This window comes from Ostrinia nubilalis, chromosome 9 (assembly GCF_963855985.1).
Source record: "Ostrinia nubilalis chromosome 9, ilOstNubi1.1, whole genome shotgun sequence".
Classification (NCBI taxonomy): Eukaryota; Metazoa; Arthropoda; class Insecta; order Lepidoptera; family Crambidae; genus Ostrinia; species Ostrinia nubilalis.
The window spans coordinates 16,080,263-16,105,742 of NC_087096.1; the positions used below are offsets into that span (position 1 = coordinate 16,080,263).

Sequence of the window (25,480 nt, forward strand, 5' to 3'; positions counted from 1 at the left end):
TTACATAATTATAAATAAACTAGCTTTCCGCCCGCCGCTTCACCCGTGTGGAAATTTTCGGTTTTTATATAACCTATTACACTCAGATGTAATGTGGCTTTCTATTGGTTAAAGATTTTTTAAAATCGGATCAGTAGATCCCGAGATTACCCCTTACAATTTAACATATATACAAACACACAAACTTTACCTCTTTAAAATATTAGATATAGACACGTAATTTGAAACCCTTTTTTGTTTTATTCTTTTTTTTATTTGAAATATTTCATAATTTAAACTAATATTTACTGTAAGTAAATGCTAAATAGTAAATATTAGTTTGGATAATAATCAAATAATATCCTACTAATGTCTGGATGTCATGATGTCTGGATGTTTGTTACTCTTTCACGCAAAAACTACTGAACGGATTTTGTTGAAACTTTACAGTATTATTGTTTATAACCCAGATTAACAGTATGACGATATGTGGCAAATAAATTTCAATAAATAAATAAGACGTGTCTAAAAAGCGCCATCTATCGTCATTGGTTAAAATCTACAGCACTGGACAAACTACGGTATGACGTTCGTAAATATTCATTCGGGGGAAGCCGTGAAACGCCATTTATCAACATGGGTTAAACATCATATCTAACGGGGGTAAAACGAGGTCCACGCGAACGAAGTCGCGGGCGGCCGCTAGTTTATAATAGGTAGCTTTCCCTCCGCAACCTTATTGGTATTCCATGTATGTGTCTTTTTACTGATTTCTGATATACATTTCATGTAAAATTTGTCCAGTTATAACTCTATTTACATCTGCATCTGTAAGTAAGGATTCATGTTCTCCAGCCCAGATGCCGAGTAAACAGAATCGTCTTTCAGTGACGTGCAGCTGCCCCTATATTTGACCTAATTTTTTATTATTTATTTGTGTCAGTGTGCTCTTCTAAAGAGTGTAAGACGATTGTATGTAGGTACTATTAAAATGTAATTTTAACTCATTGGTTTTGTCTCATATTTGAGGAATGTACTATGTATCATGAGTAGAGTCTTATTTTAAAAGGATGCCAACGATTTAAATTTCAATAGGTAGACAAAATTCATAATTCTTAATTATCAAAAATGTTAGCTTTCTCCAGTAACACTGATATTATTATACTGTGACTCATCAAAGTCATCGTTGTCAAAAATATTGACAAATTGCGAACTGTCACGCCCAAAAAACTGACACGCGTCCGTCCTCCGTAAGCGCCACCGCGCGACTGATTGAGATTGTCCAAGCCGTCATGGGCGATTTTTTCCACATTTTTTAACATATTAACTAAATAAGACGCAATATAAAAATTTCATCCGTTAAAAGCCCTCAAGTTATTTCTGAACTTTAGTTTAGTAAAAGATTCAGAATCTCAAATCGCTTATTTTAAAAATAAAACCATAAATAGAAAACGAATAGAGGTAACTTTGGGAATTTATTCTATCGAGTCAACTTCATCAAATCGTGTTTCCATCCGTTAATAGCCCTAGAAAATATCCTCAACTATGCCCAAAAAAAATCTTAGCCTTTAATTTTACTGTTTAGTACCTCAAAAATGAAAAATGAAAACCTCATTTTCACCATTTTCTCTGCTACCCGGCCTTAATGCGAAATATTGTGAGATAGATGGAGGTTTCCCCAAAAAAACTACTGCACACGGATTTTGATGAAACTCTCGCTAATACAATAACAATAAATGTCGTTCAAATTAGTTTGGCTTTTTATAGAAATCGCGGACAAAGCTATTAAGTATCAGTTAATAATAAAAAATATCAACAAATTCTGTTTTTAATACAATTTTTTTATTACTAATCACCCTATTAATAATATTAGCCTCCAATAAATTATTGTGATTTCTCAACTTGTTAAAAAAATCTAATTCTTAACTTTTAAGTAGCAATTTTTCAGTTTTTATATCGCCTTATTTTAAGGAATATTTAATTTTAATAGCTGGCAGTTAATTTTATTACTTGCAAACAAACTTACAAAGTTGTTCGAAGCCGAAAATAATTGTCTTTTAAATTGTTTTTTTCTTAGGCCCCTATTTAAACACAAACTAGCTTTTGCCCGTGGCTTCACCCGCGTGAAATTAATTTGTCACAGATCGTCATAAACTTATGGCCTATATGTTATTCTGGGTTATAAATAATAATACTGTAAAGTTTCATCAAAATCCGTTCAGTAGTTTTTGCGTGAAAGAGTAACAAACATCCATCCAGACATTCAAACTTATAATATTATAAGTAGGATTACGATTATGTATCTACCTAGGTACATTCTAAGCTTAGAAAAGGATTCAACCTTCGATTGGTGTCGATCCTACTCGTAATCCTACTAATATTATAAATAAATACGAAAGTTACTTTCACGCAAAAACTACTGAACGGATTTTAATGAAACTTTACAAGTTTACAGTATTATTGTTTATGGGTAGGTAGGTCCATCAAAATAAGATATTAGGCTATAATTTATAACGTTCTGCGACACGCCAGTTTTTTTTTTAAGAAACTAGCTTATTTATTACCATAAAACATTCAGAAATATTTTTTTGTAATGTAGGATTCAATCTGATAAGTTCTCCATGACAAAAGACATTTTTAATGATGTCTGTAATAGTCATAGCCAATCATTGGGAACAAAAAAGAGGTTTTGTAGGGCAAAAATACCTATTGACTGGACTATACAGGGTGGAAACGATAAGTGATCTCACTCGATTGTTTCTAAACTATACAAGATATCGAAAAACTGGTTACTGATCCTGAAAGTGCTTCACGAGCTCTTTCTAACGGTACCAATAATAGGTTACAGAATAAAGTGGAACTATCCGAAAATTCAATGTTTCCAGCTTCCATACATTTGGTAAAGTTTCATAATATTAAAAACTACACAAGATATCGCAGAAGTAGTTACTGATCCTAAAAGTGCTTCACAAGCTTTATCCAACGGTATCAACAATAGCTTACAGAATAAATGGGATCTATTAAAAAATTCAATGTTTTCATCTTCCATACATTTAGTACTAACACAGTCATGGCACTCATCTCTTGATAATATTATAGCAAGTAAAGCCTAAAGCTAATGTTTTCCACAAATAATTTTAAATTAATTGCAAGTTACGAGTTTACTTAACCGACTATTGAAGTTTATCCAGTTTATTGTGTAACCTATTATTGGTACCGTTTGAAAGAGCTTGTGAAGCACTTTCAGGATCAGTAACCAGTTTTTCGATATTTTGTATAGTTTAGAAATAATCGAGTGAGATCACTTATCGTTTCCACCCTGTATGTTAGAAATTGTTTTTAATGAAAGAATAGAAAAAATTAAAATACCTACATAACTTAATAAATCCTTTCCAATTTCGTCCCTTAGCTAACAACACCGCCTAAGTCGATTTTTGGCGGTATTGACATTTTAATGCCATTGGATAGATCTGCTCATCGCGCGTCTAACCATTGGTCACATGTTATAGATTTCAGCCAATAAGAAGCCGTAATTTGAATTTTAGTGACACCGCGCAAGTCGGTTTGCCTCGCAACACCGCTCAAGTCGTTAGTCTGCCATACATTTCTCGTAAAGTTCCTTCGCGCTTCGTAATTTTTATATTTTTAAGTGAGTTTTATCGCGAAAAGATCTATGAAAGAAGTTTTAATAGAAGATTAAGAGGTAAGCTATATAATAATGTATTTTTTAATGATTTACGCGTATTAATATATAAGGAAATGATAATAGAAAATATCTTCATTTACTTAAGCGGTGTTTACAATTTTTTTTTTCAAACTTAGGCGGTGTTTCAAACTGTATTTTAATACTTTTAGGAAGCTATACAAGTGAAATACACTATTGATGAAGAAGGAATTGATTCTTGAAGTATTCCGAGTTCATATTATTATGATGAATTTTTATGTGCACAATTACAAGAAGCAGGACATAAACGGCGTAAACAACTGCCCAGGTTTCAATCGAATCGAAGGCTGTCTCATAATCCACAAACGCCAGGCAAAGTGGCTGATTATACTCCTCGATCTTCTGTATAATCTGCCGCAGCGTATGTATGTGATCTAAGACACTAAAGCCTGCTAGCCAGCCTGGTAACCAGCTTGATCAGGAGGCTGGAAGGCGTCAAGTCGGCGAGTTAGACGATTCATAATTACTCGAAAACAGCTTGTAGACATGGTTCAGAAGTTAGATGGGTCTATAATACTTCAACAAGGTTTTATCGCCGTTTTTTGAAGAAGAGTATCACCACACTTCTGTGCCGTGCCGTAGAAGTTTTTCCCCCGAGGATGACGGAATAGAACAGCTTCCAAAGAGCCTTTAGCATCGACATTTCACCTGCTTTCAAAAGCTGAGCCGTAATTCTATCATCACACGGGCCTTGTTGTTTAGGGCTATTCCAAGCTCGTGTAGACTGGCGTTCGGGATATCTTAGGTATTGTGTCGGGTCTAGCTTTTGGGTCTTCGGTTAGATTTGTAACAGGTGTGAACACAGTCGTGTAATTGTCTGTAGAACTTCTCAACCTCTTTCAATATCTCAGGCCCCGACGCTCTTCTCGGTCTTCAGCTTGGTCAGTTGGCTTTGGCCAACAGACAGACGAATCTCTTACGAACACCTTAGAGCCCTTGTTATGCTCAATCGTCTGTATTATATGCGTAGGTCGCGAGTCAAAAGACTTAGAGATCTATCTGTTAAGACGCCGATACTGAGTAGCATCTTCAGATGACTGCAGATCCATGTTTCGTCTCTCTTCTATAAGGTTATTGATGAGATCAGAGATCTTTTTTGTTTCTCTTAAACGACGGGTTTTAAAGACCTTAGACCCAGTCATTTGGACAATTCCCAAGAACCTACCATTGTACTCTTACATTTTTGCAATGTCCTGGCATTGGAAACGATTTTGCAACTCGAGTTGAGCTTTCGGGGTTGGATGGACGCTGGGCGGAGTGTAGACTTTATCAGTCGACATCTATCGAGATTCGGACTTATATTTAATGTGCCCCTTACCATTTGGTGATTGCTTCCTGTTTTGACCAAATTGACCTCACAGACAACATGCTTCTACGTCGACAAGATTCAAAGTTGATCTCATATTTCATAACGTCATTGGGATGCAGCGAAATCTACTTTCGCTGTTTTGGCTTTCTGAAGAAGGAGTTTATCATCCCTCTCCATAAAGCCAGCCAGCAGTTAGCCACGTGCGTTCCTCTCATACCCAAATTGCCCCACTTCCAGCTCATTGTCGTTTCGTTTGCCCAGCTTCGCCTTAAAGGCCCTCCCCTCACAATATTTGATCTACACACTGTGATTCTTAAGATTTAGGTTAAAGATAGGATAGGTCGTAAGTTATAATGATTGTTTAATTATTTTTTAAATAATTCTTAATAAAATTTTTCTTTGTAAATCATCTATTAATACCTTATTCCTTTACATTTCGGCAAACAACACCGCCTAACTCTACAAAAATATCAGTCAATACCGCTCAAGTCATAAAATATAGGTTAAAATAAAGTAAATCGTCAAATTAAGTATAAATAATTATATCTCAACCGCTAAATAAAGTATTTAATAAGTAACAATAGGAAAAATCCACCGATTTTTTAAAATAAACAGTTTTTTTCGTCTCCTGTAAAGTTGCTAAAAATGACTTACGCGGTGTTGTTAGCTAAGGGACGATTTCAGATAATAGGTAAGGTATGTTTCAGATTGAAGAAGTAAAATACTGGCCATTTCTGAATTCAGAAATATTGAGTAAATAAATATATGAACAGAAATAGATAAGAAGAATATAGGTAGTAAACAGTTTTTATGGAACTTTGGTTACACTGGCAACTTGTCACCAAAATTAATGATTTAAGATTAACAAAGGAAGCAAAACCAAGTTGTAGAAGAAAAAATTTACCCTTTCCAGCAAATTTAAAAATGGAACAAACAATACTGGAATCAATAAACCTGGCTCACCCATATTTAAACTCAAAACAAAAGTAGGATAAAAGAAAAGTTGTTTTCAAGATTTTGTATGGATTCCTATGGTGTCACTTAAATAAGGTAGGTAGGAGGTAGGTAGGTAGGTAGTTAGGTAAGTACCCGAGCACTTATTACAGAATAAGGACAAGGTTTTATTATTATCTGAAAATGAACAAAGATGACATAGTTTTTGTTACATCACAGGTAAGTGTAGGTTACCTATTAATTTCCTAAATTAAAGATGAATGATTTTTGCAATTCGAATGAATTTTCAATTTAGAAAAAAGTAGGTAGGCTACATTAACCCTACAATACAATAAAATTGTAAGGAAAAGTAGAAGTTGGCTTCTTTTAAAGTAAATTCTTTTTTTATTTTTAGAAATGTAAAAAAAATAACTTTATTGAAAATAAGACTGTCAAATCTATGCAAGGTTTTAGTGAAACTGTGTAGGATGAACTTTTAACATTAAACAGAGATGGTGGCATTTAGAGAGGTGAAGTCCATGGGATGAAAATGTATTCATCAGATTATAGGATTAGTTTATCTAATAGGTAGGTACTATGCTTTAGAATAAATTGTAGATATTAGATTAATGAAATAGATAAATTTACCTACAAATCAATCTTCAATCAGATAAACGCTATCCAATCAGTTTTAATCTTTTTGTTTAAAAACAATGACAGTCGGAATATTTTTTATTTCCTGACATCACTGTATGAATTTGAAAATGGTTCTATTTTTAAAAATAACATTCGAACAGTTCTCCGAAACGCACTGGCTGGCGTCACGAATAGGCCTACGGCCGCGGCCGGCCGGGTGGCGAACACCGCGCGGTCGCCAGCTGCATTATAACGTTAAATTCATCCATAAACCCTTCAAAATATTAATAAAAACATATCGTTACCTTTCTATCACCTCCCAGTCTAAATCCTCGGCGCAAATCCAATCCAAATGAATCCGTTTTGCACTGAATTTTGACCAAAAACACTGTGCCTAGGCGCTTGATGCTCCTAGCACGATAATAATACACAGGTTCACTATAATTATTTTTGATTCTTGATTTAAAACACAAGTTTTAACGCACTGCACTACACTTTATAAGTAAATGCACTTTTCAATCGTTGCAGCGATCAATGTTGTTCACCCGTCGTAATTTTATTCCTTAAACGTGGGTACTTTAAAAATTGTACAGGTATTGAGTAATTTCAGTCGATTCTCATCTCACCGCGACAAAATTAAAAAAAGAATTTACAAATTATACAGGAAAACACTGGCCGTTGAATGACCGCTTCCGCATCCCTAAAACAGCTGTTCGGGGTTAGTGACGTCAAAAATCGATAACAACCGGATTAGGACAACCGAATTTGCACACCACACAACTTTTCACAACACGATTTACCGGTTTCACTATCTTTCAATGCATCTCGCCATAGTGTCATGAGAATAAAGTGTAAGAAAATTGGATCGCGGTTTCAAAAATAATAAAAACGGGTTTTTAGTTTGAATGGGTCACATCGTATAGGGTTGTATTAATTTGAATGAGCACTAGTAATGTTTTGTTTATGATTTAGATTCTTTTGTGTGCACATGATGAGTGAGCGGATAGCACGCGGCCGCGCTCAGTCGCGGACTGGCGGCGGCCGGGGGAGCGGGGCGGCCGGGGGGCGGGTCGCGGGCGGTCCCGCCAACGGAATGCTATTGTAGGCGAACTTGCCCGCCACTTTTTTTCTCAATTCTGGTCAAACAAGTTTTGATACAACCTGCATTGTAAGGATTCCGCCATTCTTCGGACGAGGCAACGGTCTTTCTAAACTTAGCGTAAGGTTTCGCTAAAACTTCAAGGTTTCGTAGGACTTAAAATAAACTGATTGTTTAGACCTAACTTTTATTTTAAGGCAATTCAAAAAAAAATCAGCGATTTAAATCGTAAAACCTTTATACGGAACTTATCTAACTTACCTACATTTTCTTCAAAATAGCGAATTGTTCAAAAAATATAAATTCCATCAGAATTCAAACTTTCCGATCATTTTCCAAAGGACAATGTTCGTTCTCCATACATTGTTCGCCTAAAGAACCAACAATTTTGACATATTACTACCCGAAAGCGAAATAATACGATTCTGTGTGTAAGAACAATGATTCCTGATGGACACTTGCCATAAAATTAATGATTAAGAATATTAAATCACAGCGATTTTATAATATGTCGTTTATGACAACATGGCGTCTAATGTATTGTGTGAATGTATGAACACCGATTCGCGAAAAATGTTTTGTATTGTCGTCACGCCGAGTCGCAGCCAAATAGTATAAAATAATAGAACAAGTTTTAGAAATACAACTCGGCATTCCACTTTTACAATATGCCCACATATTGCACGTAAATAAACAACATGAATCGTAGGTTGTTTCCACCCTTGTCATCTGACACATGAAATAAACTCCTATTGTATTATAGATATCGAAGCCGAATCGTATATAATAATAGAATGGGTTTTGGAGATCACTCGGGGTTCCACTTTTATAAAATACCTACATATTACATAAAAATACCACGAATCATGAGTTTTCTTTTCACCATTTACATCTGACACGAGATAACAAACTCCTATCTCCATGACTACCATCGTAGTCTATGCCAAAGACTACAATATTTTAAGCAAGAAGTTTCAAACCTTAGCGGCTACGGTAACCCCTGGGCCACATACATCATGATAACATTCGGTCGACACCGGAACGAAGTCTTGCGATTATGCAAAAAAGCATCGTATTCTAGTGCGGCTATATCACGTTCAACCGGGGTTTTAATTCGACTAAAGTCCTGACTAAAGACTGGAAGAAAATACGCCGCATTGTATGAGCACTTCGTGTTCGTTAAAGCGGCTTCAGATCTAGAGCCCACATAGTTTTCTTTCCAATAATATCCGCAAGTAGCGCTGCATGATCTTTACAACAAAAACGGCAATAGTTATTAAGGTGCCAAAATTATATGATTACTTTGGCACGGTATTATACACGTGCGAAGATTTGTCATTTTCATTCATTTCTTCATCATCATCATCATTTCAGCCACAGGACGTCCACTACTGAACATAGGCCTCCCCCAATGACTTCCACATCGCACGGTTGGTAGCGGCCTGCATCCAGCGCCTTCCCGCTACCTTTATCAGGTCGTCGGTCCACCTTGTGGTGGGTTGACATTGCAGAATATGACTTTTGATAGGTTCATCATAGAATTCGGCGGGGATATCCTCACGGAGGAAGTTCGTAAAAGGGCGGAACAAGATCTTATAATAATGCAAGGCCGAAGCTGTTACGCGCGTGCTCCTACGTGTAATCCGGCGAGTATGCAATAAATAGTAATGTCTGGTAAATAGTGGTAATACGTATCGTTCGTTCGTTCGTTTCAGCCGAAAAGACGTCCACTGCTGGACAAAGGCCTCCCCCAAGGATTTCCACGAAGACCGATCCTGCACCGCTCGCATACAGGCACCTCCCGCGACCTTCACCAGATCGTCGGTCCACCTAGTGGGAGGCCTGCCCACGCTACGTCTTTCGGCTCGTGGTCGCCACTCAAGAACTTTCCTGCCCCAGCGGCCATCAGCTCTACGAGCTATGTGCCCCGCCCAGTCTATGTCTGTATGCGCTACGATTACAGGGTATCATTTTGCATAGTCGCAAGACTTCACTCCGCTGCTGTCAAATCAATGTCGCATAATGTTATCGCAATGTGTGTGGCCCTTGGCCAAATCACAGAAGCCTATGCGAAGAAAGAGCACTTGAATGACAATAAAAATCAGGGTTACCATTTTATAAGATTTCCTCACTATTGAGGGTAACAAAGTAACATTAATAATCTAGCCATTAATTACATTTATTACCTATACGAGAAAGTAAAGCAACATGCGGTTTTATTTTAATTTGTAAAATATTAAACCCCTCATATTTGTAACAGTTTGTTCCAAGTTTAGTTTTACTGTTTTGTTAACAGTATTGCTGTTTCAGCTGTCATTGTGAAGCTTTGGGAAAATAAATAAATAGAAAAAATATTAACATAAATATTTATTTAAGTTTTTATGTTCATTATCATAATATGCCAATTTAAGTTACACTGTGTGACAGTCTTTGACACTAAACAAACTCTTCAGCTTAATAATACCTACCTACAGGGCGTTTTTATAGTTACTCTTGCTGATGAAACAAGAAGGGTTGATTCTACTACTGAAATACAACTACTTTTCTTACAAATAAGATATAAAGAAAATCTAAGTATATCTTACAGGACCAATATCAAATTCGGGATAAAGAAAATCTAAGTATATCTTACAGGACCAATATCAAATTCTCAAAAAAATTCACATCCTCGTGATGGTGATAATTTCTATGGAGAGGTTTTTTTTATATTCGGTCTCTTGGGATAAGTTATTCCATTTGAGCAGTAGAATTAATCCTTTTTATTCGATCACATATAAAAACAACACAAGTGTTTAGGAAAACTTCTTCTTTGGTATGGTATCACTACGGAGTTATAATGTCGGCAACTCTGTATCACTGACTTGTAACTTTCAAACAGCATGAATAATAAGGGCACCACATTGGTTTTCTTTCTGAAAAAAGGCTTTCAGTTTTAGTACTAACCCTTTAGCACTATTTCATTGAAATAAAAATACAATAAACGCACAGAAGACTGAAATTGAGTCAACTGACGTGACATTTATAATTTGTTGACATTATGACAGTTTGACAAGACTAGGGATTGAAAAAGTTTTAATTGAAAAAGTAAAATGACAATTTATTAAAACGATTCACATGGATATAATCGATTAAAAATATTTATAAAATGTTCTGATACTTGCCTGTAGCGATTATCCAATCCTGGTTTCTACTGAAAAACTACCTCGTGGCAAGATTTTAATAAAATAATAAAATCTTTATCTTCTCTTTCACAATCTATAAAAGTTCATTTGGTCTATTATTATACATGTGCTATGAATGAGGGTTTTCGCGATTGAAAAATCCGCGAGATGGCAATACGTAGACGCGAGGTCCAAATGCTGCATGATTGGTGGATATCTGTCAATGTCATGTCAAAAATAACCAATCATGCAGCATTTGGACCTCACGTCTACGTATTGCCATCTGGCGGATTTTTCAATCGCGAAAACCCTCATTGGCATAGATTATGAGAGACTGGCAACTATACTAGGTTGATATCAGGTGATCCGTCTGCTCATTTGCCTCCTGTCACATAAAAAAAAAAATATATATGTTTCTCACACTTCAACTGGCATTGGATTCAACATCGGATTCTGACACTTTTACAGTTATGATACCATGAATATCAGTTTATGGTCCTAATTATTTTTATTTTATTTACGACCTTCGACCAGTTGGACACTTTAGATATCTTCTTGTAATAGTGTCAAACTGTCAATATCTTTTTAGCTTTTAACGCAAATCTAGTCTTCAAAGCAGTTTAATCGATTTATTTTATTTTCAAAATCGATATTTTATTGTCTATGATGGCCGCAGGAACATCACTATACATGGACTCCCAGCAATAAAGTACGGTAATGCCTCGTACAGATTTTATCGGCAAAAATTATGGAACTTGATAGGTTTTAGACCATGCCACGCACCAAAACGTCCGGAAGTTGTAATAGTATTATAGAATAAACGTTAAAAGACTTATTTATTTAATTTTTCAATGCTTAAGTGTCCATTAGAATGAAAGGGTGCTTAATGTATTAAAAAAAATAGAAAATAATTATGATGGGTTAATGTTTTTGGGCGGTTTTTTAGGCGGTTTCTGACAATGTCCTTTCCAATAAGAACGACAGCACTATTTAGTCACAATATCCTAAACATAGACCTTAAGAATACATAAATGAGAACAAATAAACTACTACCTACATAAGTAAACCCTACAACAAGAGTGAAGTGCATCACTAAATCCTTTAGTAGCCGATGCCAATAAAACCGGTATTATTTTAGAAAACTACACCACTATAATGTTAGCAAATGTTCCCCTGAAAGAAAATAAACAAAATTAATGCCTGCGAAGAGTGCTGACTGCTGCGCTATTCTAAGCAACCGATGACATCACTCAGCCTTGCAAAATAGTACAGTTCATCTTCAACATTTGTGAGGACCCACGATGGACTGTCTCCAAAATCCCTACCCTCTATCCATCGTAGGGTTTGTTTTCATCTACTTAATCTATGTTCACATTGAGCACTAGCTTCATTATTAACATCGATATTCATTTCTACTAGCTCGGCGAGTGAAGCATTGTGTTAAACTTTTTGACAATTCATAATCAGTCGAGTGAACCTAACTACCTGATCATTAGCATAAGTTAAAAACTTTATTCAGTTGCTAATTTTGAATATATTAGAATTCATTATGAACTTAAGTGCATCGTGATGACTTTTTTAGTTTTCCTATAATAATCCCTATCCACGAATCATTTTTTCTTCCTTTTTTTACAGCAAGCGAATTTCTTAAATTGCATTATTTAAAATGAGGACTAGTTAGGTATTCCTCGACGCAACCTGAGTGGAATTCAAACATTCAAGGTTAGAAGGGAACTTCTAAAGTATTCGAACAACGATAAACGAACTTCCATGAGGTCGGATAGACTCGGGAAGAAACGAGATGGAAGCATGGTTCGGCCTCCAGAACGAAACGAGACGCGCTGATATGTTTTATTTATTGCCATATTAAGTTACACCGCGGGTGCTGTATCATGTTTGTATGAGAGAGACGAATATAGTTATATTGTTCCTCTTGGCCCAGCAGCAGGAGACGTAATTTGATCAGATTTTTTGGAAATTATTTTTGTAATTATTAATATCCAAACCGGTCTAAATGCTTCATTGGTTTTATTTAATTTATAAGCTATTAGAGAAGGAACACTATCTTTAACGTATTATCGTGCGTGGTGGTGCCTATCTATATTGGGCCCATCTTCCCGAAAATGATCCATTTCAACATGCAATCAATAATAGTATTTATTTGGATACGCTGCTGGAAACACCTACAAATACCGATTTTTCTTGAAACTGCCATTCGTTCATCAAAACTGTTTGAAAAACACCAATCACCATTGAATTTTCTATTATTATTTCGATCTCTCTATCAAATCTCTCTGTACTCAAAAAATGTTTTACTTCGTCGTCTCAAAATAGTAATTATTACGCATAAGAAGAACAAAGCCTCTGTCAGTCAGTTCGCCAAAAACCATACATATTTCAAGTTGGAAAATAATTTCAGTAACATCATTATCCCATTAAAAGGAGACAGATTTCATCAGACTATCTAAAGAAATAAAATCAATAGCAAAGAGTAGCTTTCGATTGCAAATTACAATCTTCTGCATAATGCTAAGCGAGCCATTTAAGTGGTAATGGCTATAACAATATTTCTAGACCCAATAATAATGTCATTCGAATGAAAATCGCTGTAAACGCGGCGGCGGAAACAACATGTAATATTAAAACGTTCGATTATTACTTTGATTCGGTGCATGAGGGTCGTTTTATAAAATTCAAATTGTCGCGAGCGACTTCGACGATCCGGGTGACATGTAATTCTAGAGTTTAACGTCGATTCCAGTTCAAACAACCGGTTATTTAGTTCCAAAGAATGGGCTGTCAACAGGTTGTATCGGGACTTATTTACAAAGCGAATGACTACAAATGTGTATGAAATATAAATAAACGCGTAATACTTTTGATTATTGTCGAAAAACAGTTTTTGGAGCATTTCGCTGCAGTATTTTTTTAACAACTAGGTAATCTGACTAAGATTATTTTAGGAAAGCCGAGCAATAAGGTAGTAAATTGGCGTATGATTTTGACGATAACGCAAGTACTGCTAATGTTATAATTATGTATTACCTACAGTCAAGTAAATCATCAAAGTAAGTAGGTATACATACATAGATAGACCTTGCAGGCATTAAGAACACATACATTGTCATCGTGTCGCATTTACGCGTTTAGTAAGAATTTCTAACACATTTGCGTCGTCAGACTAGGGTGTAGTGTTACTAGAACACTGTAAGTGCATTATTGTGCAATTATGCCTTTATGGCTGCGTTCGCCTAACCGACATGATGTCAACAGCTGATGAGTCAACTTCTTGGAACAACTGGGAGGTAATAAAAATAACTTTAAGCAACTGTTTAAATAAAAACGGTAATACTCGTAATTATGCTGGATTCTACCAGTTCATGTTGTAGACGTTAGAATACTTAAATAATCTTAATCGTCAGGCATGCGCTTAAAACTCTTAAGAGATTTATAGATAAAAATTTAACTATGGATTTTTCAATATAAACCTACATAAAGCTATGTAGATAGATAGATAATAACGGAGATTACCACTTATCGAAGTTTAGAGATTTGAGTGTAGGGATCCGAGGTCAACTTACGAATGCACTATAGAAATTGGTTCCCAGTTTTGATAAGATTGGGTTTGGGCCACAACAACAACTGCGCGATTGTCTGATAACAGAAAATTGCATCCTATCTTTTTACAGTCCCATCAAATTGAGCGTTATAATACTTGTAATAAACCCAGGGATAAGTTAGGATTATGTGTAATAATCATATCACCCTTAATACGTAGATGAGCTATCTGTCAGCAATGCTAATTTCCATCTTCATTATAACTACTAGTATAATGTCTTAATATTTATTACGATCTACGTTAGTCAGATGCTTGAGGCACAGCGTGAGGTGATTTAAAAATCACATATAGGTACACCTTTTTGTAAAAAAGGCAATATACGGACACATGAATATGGTCTCCTGCCTGATGGTAAGCAATTTTAAGAATTTTGTACAGTCATATTCGTAGAAACAACCACTGGAGCAGGTCATTCCATAACAAAAAAAAATATGTGTAATACAGGATAGCGCACAACATATCCATGTGAGATGTCCAAATGCCAACAATCACTGGCATAGATAGTGTGCAAATATTTACCATAGATTAAAGTTTTAGAATTATCAATGAATATCGTGTGAGAATGAATGTGCACCGTTTGTAAACAATATTTAGTACAGACCTTCGGGTTTTTCCATCAGGAGAATTTACCACTGCAATAACATTAACAATGATCAAGTCAACCGCATCTTTCAACTAAGGGTAAATATAATAATAACAATCCTGGAAATGTTCGGAAGTGGAACGATTAGATGGGCCGAAATTGTGACGATGTTTCCAAATTGAACTTTATGGTGATCGTCATAAGGCTGGTAGGAGTGAACTGATTGTATTTGTCACGGGCACTATGAATGACGGATTGATGGCTATTGAAGGAGACAAAGAGACAAATCAAAGAATCGGAACACAAAGGAACTGAAGGGATCTAGGGGGTTACTGTTGCGGACGGGCATTCCCCTTCATGTTTCATAGTGTTCTCGATGTAATTGCAAAGCTTTTGTTTACCTACCTATTGCAAGTAATGTGCTAAAGTGTTGTAAGCGTCACAAATTATTTTTAATTGTATCAATGATGACATCGTAATGTAGGTACCTACATCTACGTAAGATGTAACTACTAATAATTGAAAAGTTATGATTGATAAACATGATAATGATAAGTGTTAATTTGGCTACTGGTTAGTTTCTTTTTCTACCCCCAAAAGTTTTGTAGCATGTCAAGAAATTAATACCACTCACGTAATTCTTGCTAAAGATATCGAATGGCATTTGTTGTGGAATTAATATTTTAATAGGATGAAGTTGACTGTTAGTGTTGATATCTGCAAAAACATGAATTTCCATTATTCCAAAGATCATCCCCCATTTTAAAAATGCTGAAGATTTTTAATTTATCCAAATAACCGGTAATGTGTTGTAATTAGCATCACTAGAGACCTGTGCGAGGCGGGGGATCGATTCACCGCACGCGGCGTTGCCGCCCCGCGCCTTGTTTGGGTTGGCGGGCCGGCAACAGCGCGCATAGTCATAATAAAAACTTTCAAACGCAACGCAAGGGGCATTTTCGAATAATACAGACATAAGTAGTGTGTGTGCAATAGTAAGTCTAGCTAAAATGCCGACAGAAGAACAAAATCGAATGCTACGAGTAGCTTAGTAGGGATTTAATAAGTTTGGTCTTAAAAATCTTAATGCTTAAACCACATTCTAAAAATGCGTTATTCTACCTCTATCTACAAGTTCTAGGAGTGACAAATTTTGCATGAGGGTTCCTTTTAGATAATCCTCAATAAGAACGGATTTTGCGAAACTCCACTCCTAAGAGGGTAAAACGAGACCCCGCGGTCGCTAGTAGAAGATACCTACCTAAAATGCAGAAAGTGTGCTTCGGCTGAAATAATAATATGAAGTCAACAAAATTATAAGACCAACTACTTAGGGCTTCCAGCCTGAGATTTCCTCCTACAAAGATCATTAGGTACCTATATCCGAAAGAAATAACTGAGTCTGCTGCTTACCTTTTATTCAATGGGTTATTCTGTGACCAATAAAAGACACACGAAGTCTTATCTAAGATTTTAATATTCCATATTTTAGTTGCGATTTTCCGAAAAGTTCATATTCTAGCTAGAGCGTTGGTAGGTTCGAATTTTGAAGTAAATTGTAAGTAAAAACAACTTTACATAGGTACCTACCTAGTTACCTACCTACCTAACTTACAAAACTACAGCACTCTCGACTTGGCACTGAATATTCTGGCCAGGTCCATATTTAAAAGAACGATGACATCAGTGTAGCGTCAATCAGCAGTATCTTCTAGACTTCTACAGCGTCTTATCATGAAACGATTGCTTCAAAATCGACTCAAACCCGATCATAGATCCAAACCGTGTGTACCTACTACCTACCTACGAATTAATATAAATACCTACTAATGCGAGTTAATTTTATGATTCAGAAAAAGAGATAAAGAAAGAAGATTGATTGCTGCTCCTACAAATAGCGCACTCACCCGTTCTGCAATTCACCAGCGCCAGCAGTTTCAGAGGCGTGAGCCGCGGTTCCCAATCTCTCATCTGCTCTCGAAGATGGAAGATAGAGAAGGACCAGGCTCGACCCATATAAAGCGCACTTCACAAAATACACTCCACAATATTTCAGTTCTCAGCGTTGGCTGAACAGTTCGGGCCTAATACAATATAGCGGTGTGGACTTCTACAATAGAAGGTTCCAGAAAGAAGAGGCGGTAACTCCGATGAGGCGCGACTGCGTCCGGAGTGAGCCACGTCAGTTCGAATAATAGCGGGGTAAAATTACTAGACAGAAGCGGGTAGGTAAGAAAAAAGAAAAAATACGAATGCTCACATTGGCCTAAACACCATGATATTTTTTTAAATATTTAAAGCAATTACAGAAATGGGAGGCGGAGATTGAGAAAATTCCATGACACAAATTCTTCGAAAAAACACATCGTAACAGTTGTAATAAAGTGAGCTTATAAGGAAATCTTACTAATATTATCAATAATATTTATTTAATGAGTTGCTGATGTCAAACTGTGGAGTAGAAACCCTTTGCGATAAAAATACATCTTTCAAGTTTCTTATTGCTGGGTAAAAAGGGATATCATGAGTGGAGTTTATTAATCTGAATCATCGTGTCTGTGTTGCTGCTGACATGACAGTGATGTATTTGTCAGGTCCTTTTCGCAATTTTGAATTAAAGTTCAACCACACCAACGCGTGTAGATTGCCATCGCCGGTGCAATCATAGGCGCCTGCGCCAGAGTTACTGAGTTGTTCCGGCAATTAGAGGTAAGATAGCCAGTTTCTCCGTGGTTGAGGATTCCGGGTGAAGCTCGCTTCTACCTTCGGTCTGATCGTCACTTACCATCAGGTGAGATACAGGCCAAGAGCTTCCTCGTTGTGGATAAAAAAAAAACGCAAGAAGTGCTGAGTACTGTCGCGACGATGTGAAGCGAGGAACAATAGTAGTCTCATGCTCATGCGCGTATTACGCTTCGCCAGCCGAGCCGAGTAGCGAAAACCCGGCTCACTCGCACAACCGAAAGCGACACAATCGGGCCACTCATACAACACCGTCTATAACTACATGACAATCTCAAAGTGTATCAGATACAGAGGAAAGCACTATAGAGGAGTTGGAGAGAAATGGTTTTCATCGTCTTTGAGGCCAGGGATTATAATAGTGTATCATCACAACCAAACGTCGTATAATTTACCCATATCGTACCATTTGTAAGAACGCTAGATTACGTAGAAATGCTCTAGTCTGTCATTTCTATACTCACCTTTAGAGATACCTACATTGGAATTCTTGACTTCTTTGAAATTGGTGAAACCGAAAATTGCGAAATGAAATAATTCAATGCCAAAATCGAAGGGTTCGTCTTCATACTGAAGGCAATAATAATGTCTTGTTTAAGATTGAAAACGAAATGGAATTAGGTACTCACTTGCTTACCAGGCTACTGAAGTTAGACAATCTGGAGAAGAAACTGTTTGATGAGATGAAGCAAAATACTCAAAAGATGGGAATGTTGACCATCTGGCGGTTGGTCAACCATTCCAAAATTATTGTTTAGAAATACATATTTTAAAATCTACAGAGGGCTCATCAGCCCAACGCAAAACATTGGCTCGATGGAAAGAAAACTTCACATTGATGGCTAATCCAGGACAGAATAAAAGCTAAGCCACGTTGATAGACCGGCGATAAGTGACAACGAATTTAGCTCACTCGTTTGGCTCTTCGTGTTTTTAAATGGATAATAATATCTTTTGGGAAAATTCTTTACTTTGAAAGAAAACGTGAGTCTAGGGTCCTCTTTACACATAAAAAAGTAATATTATAAGGATTTGTATGGTTTTATAACACAATTTATGTAAAAAAAGATCATCTTGATAGTAGGTAAATAAAAAATAATTTTATAATTCACGTCATTTTGTTGATACATAAATTAGGTGTACACAAAATTAAACAAAGTCACTCGGTTCAATCAGTCACATTAAAAAGTTTTACCACAGTCTTTGCTTTGTTATTATAGTGTCACTTTATCACTAAAACTTCCTAAAGGTTCTTTTTGTATGCCCTAAAAATATTATCATCATCATGTAACGTAGGTCATGTCTGCATTTTCATCGATATAAATGTCGTCGAAATTTTCCTCCTGACTGCCGTTCTCGTTATTTTGAATGGATATCTCTCTCTCCAGCATTTCTTGGATTTTGCTCCTCATCTCCAGTTTCCTTACTGGATCTAATTCTTTGAAATACGGAGCTAAGGATTCCAAAAAGAGCATATCATAATAGTCGTCTGGTTTTTCGTCTTCCAGTTCCAATTCTGTCGTCAGTTCCTCATCGTGGATTTCCAAGTACTCCACTTCAATGTCGGCTTCCGATTTGAGTTTCTTAAGTGTTATAGTGAAGAGCATTTCCTGGAAAAATGCCCAGTTGCCAGTGTAGTTTGTCAGAGACGACGGGTTCTTCTTGATTTCTCTATTGAAACAGTCCCGGAGGTTCTTCCATTTTATTTTGACTGCTTCTTCTGTGAAAGGTGAAAAAGAAATTTATTACCAGTGTGGTAAAGTTAGCTCAAAAATAAAATGATTTTAGTAGGGCTCCAAGGAGCTCCAGTGGCAAAGATTGTCAAAGTGGGCCTACTTTGATTTCGGTGAAATTGGTTATCGGCGCTGAGTTCAGACCTCAGATCATAGAAGGGATCTATGATCTGAGGTTAAGAGCGTTGTCACATTTTTCATGCAGAAATCGAGAATTTGGCAGATTTCGAAATGATTTTAGTCATATAATTTATTGTTATAGCTTCTTTTGACTTATATCATCGTAATTATCATACGTTTTTACGGAATGTCTATTGACAAAATATCGTTCAAATTGGATTTTTGCCTACGAAAACAGCGAATTTCGAAAGCCCGATTTCCAGGTAACTCGCGAAGGCACAACTTTGAACTAATATTACAACAAATTTATTTCTAAGTAAGAAGATAGAATGTAATCATTAGAATAAGCATACCCTGAAGAAGAAAGTGTATTGAGAAAATTTTGATGTTTAATTCATTAAAATGCATTTTTATCATGTCTAAGATAGTCAAAATTCGAGAAAATTACTGCAAGAAAACAGGTCACATCTCATAATCTAAAAGTCATTTAGCAACATAAACTACTTTATACTTAAGAAGAAACATAGTACTATTATTGTGTGAAAAAGAAAAAATATCTATCTTCAATCTTCAAATGAAAAATTAATTTGAAAATACTATAAAATCGGGTGCATCAAATGGCATAAATCAGTCGTGCTTTGGCACTCGTAGACGCCGGGTCTATGTCAGTTGACTGCCCACTGACGTATATGCGTCACGCGTGATTGTTTCGTAAATTGTAGTATGATTGAGTACTTTTGATCCGCAAGTATTTTTAATTTATTTGTTTAGGTAAATCGGACTTGTAATTTCTTTCTTTTCAAACTTTTTATTATTTTACTTACAGAATATGGGTAGAATAGACAAAAGATATTATTATGGTATCTGTTTGGTCAGGAAAAAATAATAAAAATTTTAACAGGGTGTCAAAACATTAGTCTATGCTATTGTGTTTCTACCAACATAAAATATACTCTTCCTTACTAATAAAAGTTGAATAGCGTCTGTATGGTCACACAATGCTTCGTCATGTTCTTCCGAAAGTTCAATTACTGACGACTGAATGAAAGAAATTGGTGCGTAACTATTCATCTGATATTAAACGTTTAGTAATAAGGGTCAGGTAAATGGCAAATCCACCAGCGGTCGCTCGATGACACTTAGACAAATAGTTTTATAAAACGTCAACTAAGTTGGTTAGGTATTTGTATTGTAGATACTTATACAAATGAACGTATAAAATGAGTTTATTTTTAAAAGTATAGGTACAGGGTGGAAACGATAAGTGATTTCACTTGATTTTTAATTATACAAGATATAGAGAAACTGTTTACTGTTCCTGTAAGTGCTTCATGAGCTCTTTAAAACAATAACAATAAATAGGTCAAAGAATAAACTGGATCTATGCGAAAATTCAATGTTTCCGAATTTCATACTAAATGTATGCCGCCAGCCATACCTACCATATTAGAAGTGTTAATTTTTTAAATTTAAATTTTCAATTGAGTAATAATAATAATCAAACAACAAACTCGTAAATTGCATTCTTATTTAAATTATTTACGGAAAACATGATTTTAGGTTTAACTTGCTACAATATCATCAAAAGATACTAATTAATAAATACTAAATAAACAGATAAAGGGGACGGCATTAAGGCACTCAGAATTCTCAGAAACCATTGATTTCGTGTTTGTTTGTAACTGTATTAAATGTATGAAAGCTGGAAATATAGGTTTTTTGAATAGATTCAGTTCGTTCTTAAACATATTATTGATGCCGTTTGCTAGGTCTCATCATGAAGCACTTTTTCAGTAAGTAACCATTTGTTCGACATCTTGTATACCTACTATAAGAAATATTCGAGTGAGATCACTTATCGATTATTTTCGTCATCCTTATTTGTATTAAATTTAATTAAAATACACTAAGGCTGATATGCACCACCTAACTTTGACCCTAACTGACAATAACCGGTGTTTTATGTTAGACAGATTTTTGACATCCAAAATTTTGATGTCAATGTTAAAGTAAGACGGTGCAACACGGCCTAACAAATGTACCTATCGTAGACAGTACTTTTTATTTTCTTCATAAATCTTTCTTTTCTTTGTAAAGCTATCTACAAGCTTTTATTTTCTTTGACATCTGGAGTTGTAAAATCTTGCAACTTAAAATTTACTTACTTCCCGTTTTCCCATTGAGCTGAAATGTTGCATGTCTACACAGGCATGCAAAATTTCGTTTCATTTCGCACTAAATAATTTAATTTACACGTGTTTTCATGCGATGGCCAAGTCAATATATTTATGTAAAACGTTAATGATTTCCTGGACTGGACTTGGTATTACATGGATCTCACAACTTTTTACCGTAGAACAACTGAGTAGTGAGACTTGGTTTTTTGACAAGTATTGTTTTTGATGGGTTTGTATTACAGAACGCATGTGTACCTAATGGGATAACTGTTTAAAAACACGATTAGATAAATTTTGCTCTATGGATAAAAATCTTAAAGTTACCTCTGATTTTTTAGCATTATACGACCGTGGTTTATAATAATAAATTCTATAAAATCACAATGATATCAGTATTTACCTCTTTGATTTCCTGACTTGTTTAGATTTACAAAAACTAAATATTTATTATTTTAACTTTTAGATAATAATGTGAATGGCGCTTACGATGTTTAGTTACGAGCTCTTTAATGGACACAGATATTATAGATAACGTTTAAAAATGGCACGCTCGTTTTCATACATTTCATTCTATTTATTTAACCTATCCATATTTATGTGCGGAAACGTCACAAAATCAGAATACATTTTAATTTTTCCATCCCGCATCATAAACACTAAAAAGTCAAAAGTAAAATTTAAATAGTAAATATTTTTCATAAACAAGCTTTTGATGCTGTAAAAATAATAAAATAAAACATAAATTCTTTCAAACCCATCAACTTATTACTTAACTCAATTTAAAGATTAAAAACTTGTCGCGGGATTTACTAGTGTAAAAAATACATTAATTACGTAACTTGATTTTGCTAAAAGTCTGATCTGAGAAAAAATCAAATAGATACGTTATTTCTTTATTATTATGTATGATGTACTGTCTTAGGTACGATACAACTACGGATTAAGATCGTTTAGTCGACGCAGCGTTGAAATTGTACAGATAAATGCAGTTTGCGCACTCACTACGCGACGTCAAGCAATAAAAACCTAAAATTCGAACGCCAACTTTTTGCTACAACGCTCTTAAGACAAACGACCACTTTAAATCTATCCAATGAAGTAAGAATAGTCGCAAGCCCAACAAGAGATATAGGTAGGCCTCCTACCTACCTACATTCTACATTTTCATGAAAAACGAGAATACAAAGTAGGTTGTGGTAGGTTGGTGTTGGCAGTAAGTAGGTAGGCCTACATCTACAATTCTACATACAAAAACCTAGACAGGGGCAAGTTCGCGTAATAAACACAGAAAAGAAACATTAGTAACATGGGATGTGTTTCATTAACTTTTTGCTTTTACACTGAAATAGAAATAAACAGAAAAACAAGAAATAACCTTCACGAGGTGGCGCCATCTACATTCACCGCTTCAAACTAGTAAACATCCAAAACAAAAACAAAGCCGGCAGAGCCAAGGACTCACCCGGTAACTGTAGCCTGCAGGCAATAGTCTTCCACGCCAGACCGACGCTGTATACGTCGTTATATTTCTCGTCTTCCCTGTTCCAGATGCAGGGATGCTTTTTCACTTCCTTGATCAGTCGTATCGTAGTTTGATAACTCAGCTGACGACGGCGCACCATTTTGTTCCGGCGATTTGTATTTGCTACTCGCGCATCGCGGCGTTGCGCGATTGAAAATATGACACGCCGCCGCACCGCCCCTCACACACAGCCGAATAATCATTCATTTATTACGCATAGTGATCGAGACTACCTCGCATCTGTCAATTATTATTAAGTTTCATAGCAATAAAGGCGAGTTTCCTTGAATTATTGGGGCTGCTTTACGTAACACGTCATTGTGGCGGCAGCCGAGCGAGACGCAAGACATCAACAAAAGGAAACGGTAACTAACATGCGGCGTTGCCGCTTTGTGCAGAAGCTAGGTACAGGCAGACCCAGAAAAAGGTTATTTATTTGAACCGCGTTTTCTGTGCTTTGTATTTATTTATTTATTTATTTATTTATTCAAGGAAAATCTACAGCATATTCTTATAATAATTACAAGTATCATGCTTAAATTATATAGCAAGTAATGCCAATTACAGGTTTTCCTTAGTTACATAGTAAACTAAATGCGAGTCGGATACAATGATCACAGTAGGTCTGTATATCTAACAGTAGATAGATGTTGTACTACTATAAATTTTTTATTACTATTCTATGCAAATAAATGTTTGAATTCAAATTTGAAGTATTTATATTTACTTAAGCTTAAATTGTAAACAATATTATCACACTATATATATAACGCAACAACGCCACAATTCAGCACGCGACTTAAAGAAAACATTCCAACATTACAAGCCCCGCGATTGGAGGTGTATTTGATAACAGTACTTATTCATTAAATGTTAGGTAAGAAAGTACAAAATAAAAAAAAAAGGAGTTAGGGATTTAATAAGATCTTCACGACAGATTCCTTAAACTTTCTCTTTGAACCTATAAAGGGGTCGATAGCTTGAAATAAATCATTATAGTTGCGAGCCAGTCTAGTGAGCACTGCATTGCGACCGTATTCCGTGCGATGGTGAGGGACATGCAGCAGCGCGGTGTGGCGGGTGCGGCGCGCGGGCACGCGAATGTAACTAAAATTACTATTCATAATATAAACTAAAATGATAATGTAATGATAAAATCTGCAATGTGGTGATATGCTACGTGGTGTAGATGTTTCTAAGGTTCACGCACGAATAATAAAAACTTTGGTTTTACGACGTTTTACTTATTAAAACATGTTTCATTGAATAAAAGAAAAATAGTAGGTAGGTCGAACTAACTGTTAACAACAAATTCAAATTGTGATTGATCCAATTCAGCTAAGCGCTCTTGCTAAAAATCTCTGAATTAAATCAAGTTTTGGCTTCGCTTTATAAATTAGGGGCATACCTACTAGTACTAGCTAGCTATCAGATTTGTGTTCAGAATTTTGCTCCGCAATTTCATTAAGCAATAAATTTTGAATTCTACTTCTCATAACCAGTTTCCTTAGCGGTTCTAACTGTTTAAAATACGGGGCTAATGACTTTAAAAACATCACGTCATAATTTGAAAGTCTATTAGATGTTTTTTGGCGTTTTGCAGGGATTTCATCTTCTGAGTTTGAGTTATTTTCTTCTAGTTTTTCATCATTAGTGTCGTCATTGTTGCCATTGTCTTTTGTTATTCCTTGTTTTTTCTCATTTTCACACTTGCCATTGCTGGATTCATCATCATGACTCGTATCATGTTTTGAAAAGTCAGATTCACTATCATCATTTTTAGCATGTGTGGGACATGAGACTCGGGATTCTCTATCGGATCTTTCTTCGTCACTTTCAGATTCAACTATAAACTCTACTGAGTCGTCATCTTCTCTATGTTCATCTGCGATGAAAGTCATAAGACGAAAATATCTCCATTTTCCGTTATACTCTTTAAGATCAGATATCGCAGATTTTTTTTGTATGTTTCTGAATGTGTCACGAAGATTTTTCCATTTTCTTCTTAGAATATTCTCTGCAACAATTAATGAAGGTTTTATTTTTTTATTATACATGGGGCAAAGAGTTAGGCAATGTTGGCTATATTAAAACACTAACAAAGGGCATTGACTAAAAATAACATGTTATAATGAAGTTGACT

At 35.6% G+C, this 25,480-nt stretch overlaps 2 protein-coding genes across 2 annotated transcripts in view; both read right to left on the bottom strand.

Annotated features, from left to right (window-relative positions):
* LOC135074747 (protein winged eye) overlaps nt 1-7,602 on the bottom strand; it is a 130,929-nt gene extending 123,327 nt beyond the window's left edge. The window contains exon 1 of the mRNA XM_063969117.1: nt 6,887-7,602. The gene's annotated coding sequence lies outside the window, so the exon portion shown is untranslated. The remainder of the gene's footprint in view (nt 1-6,886) is intronic.
* An 11,282-nt stretch (nt 7,603-18,884) lies between these two features.
* Nucleotides 18,885-23,700, bottom strand: LOC135075057 (uncharacterized). Its single transcript, XM_063969424.1, has 2 exons — nt 23,278-23,700; nt 18,885-19,505 (listed from the first exon to the last, which is right to left on the bottom strand). The coding sequence occupies exons 1-2, from the start codon at nt 23,435-23,437 to the stop codon at nt 19,069-19,071; spliced, it is 597 nt and encodes a 198-aa protein (XP_063825494.1). The 5' UTR covers nt 23,438-23,700; the 3' UTR covers nt 18,885-19,068.
* Nucleotides 23,701-25,480: the final 1,780 nt, after the last annotated feature.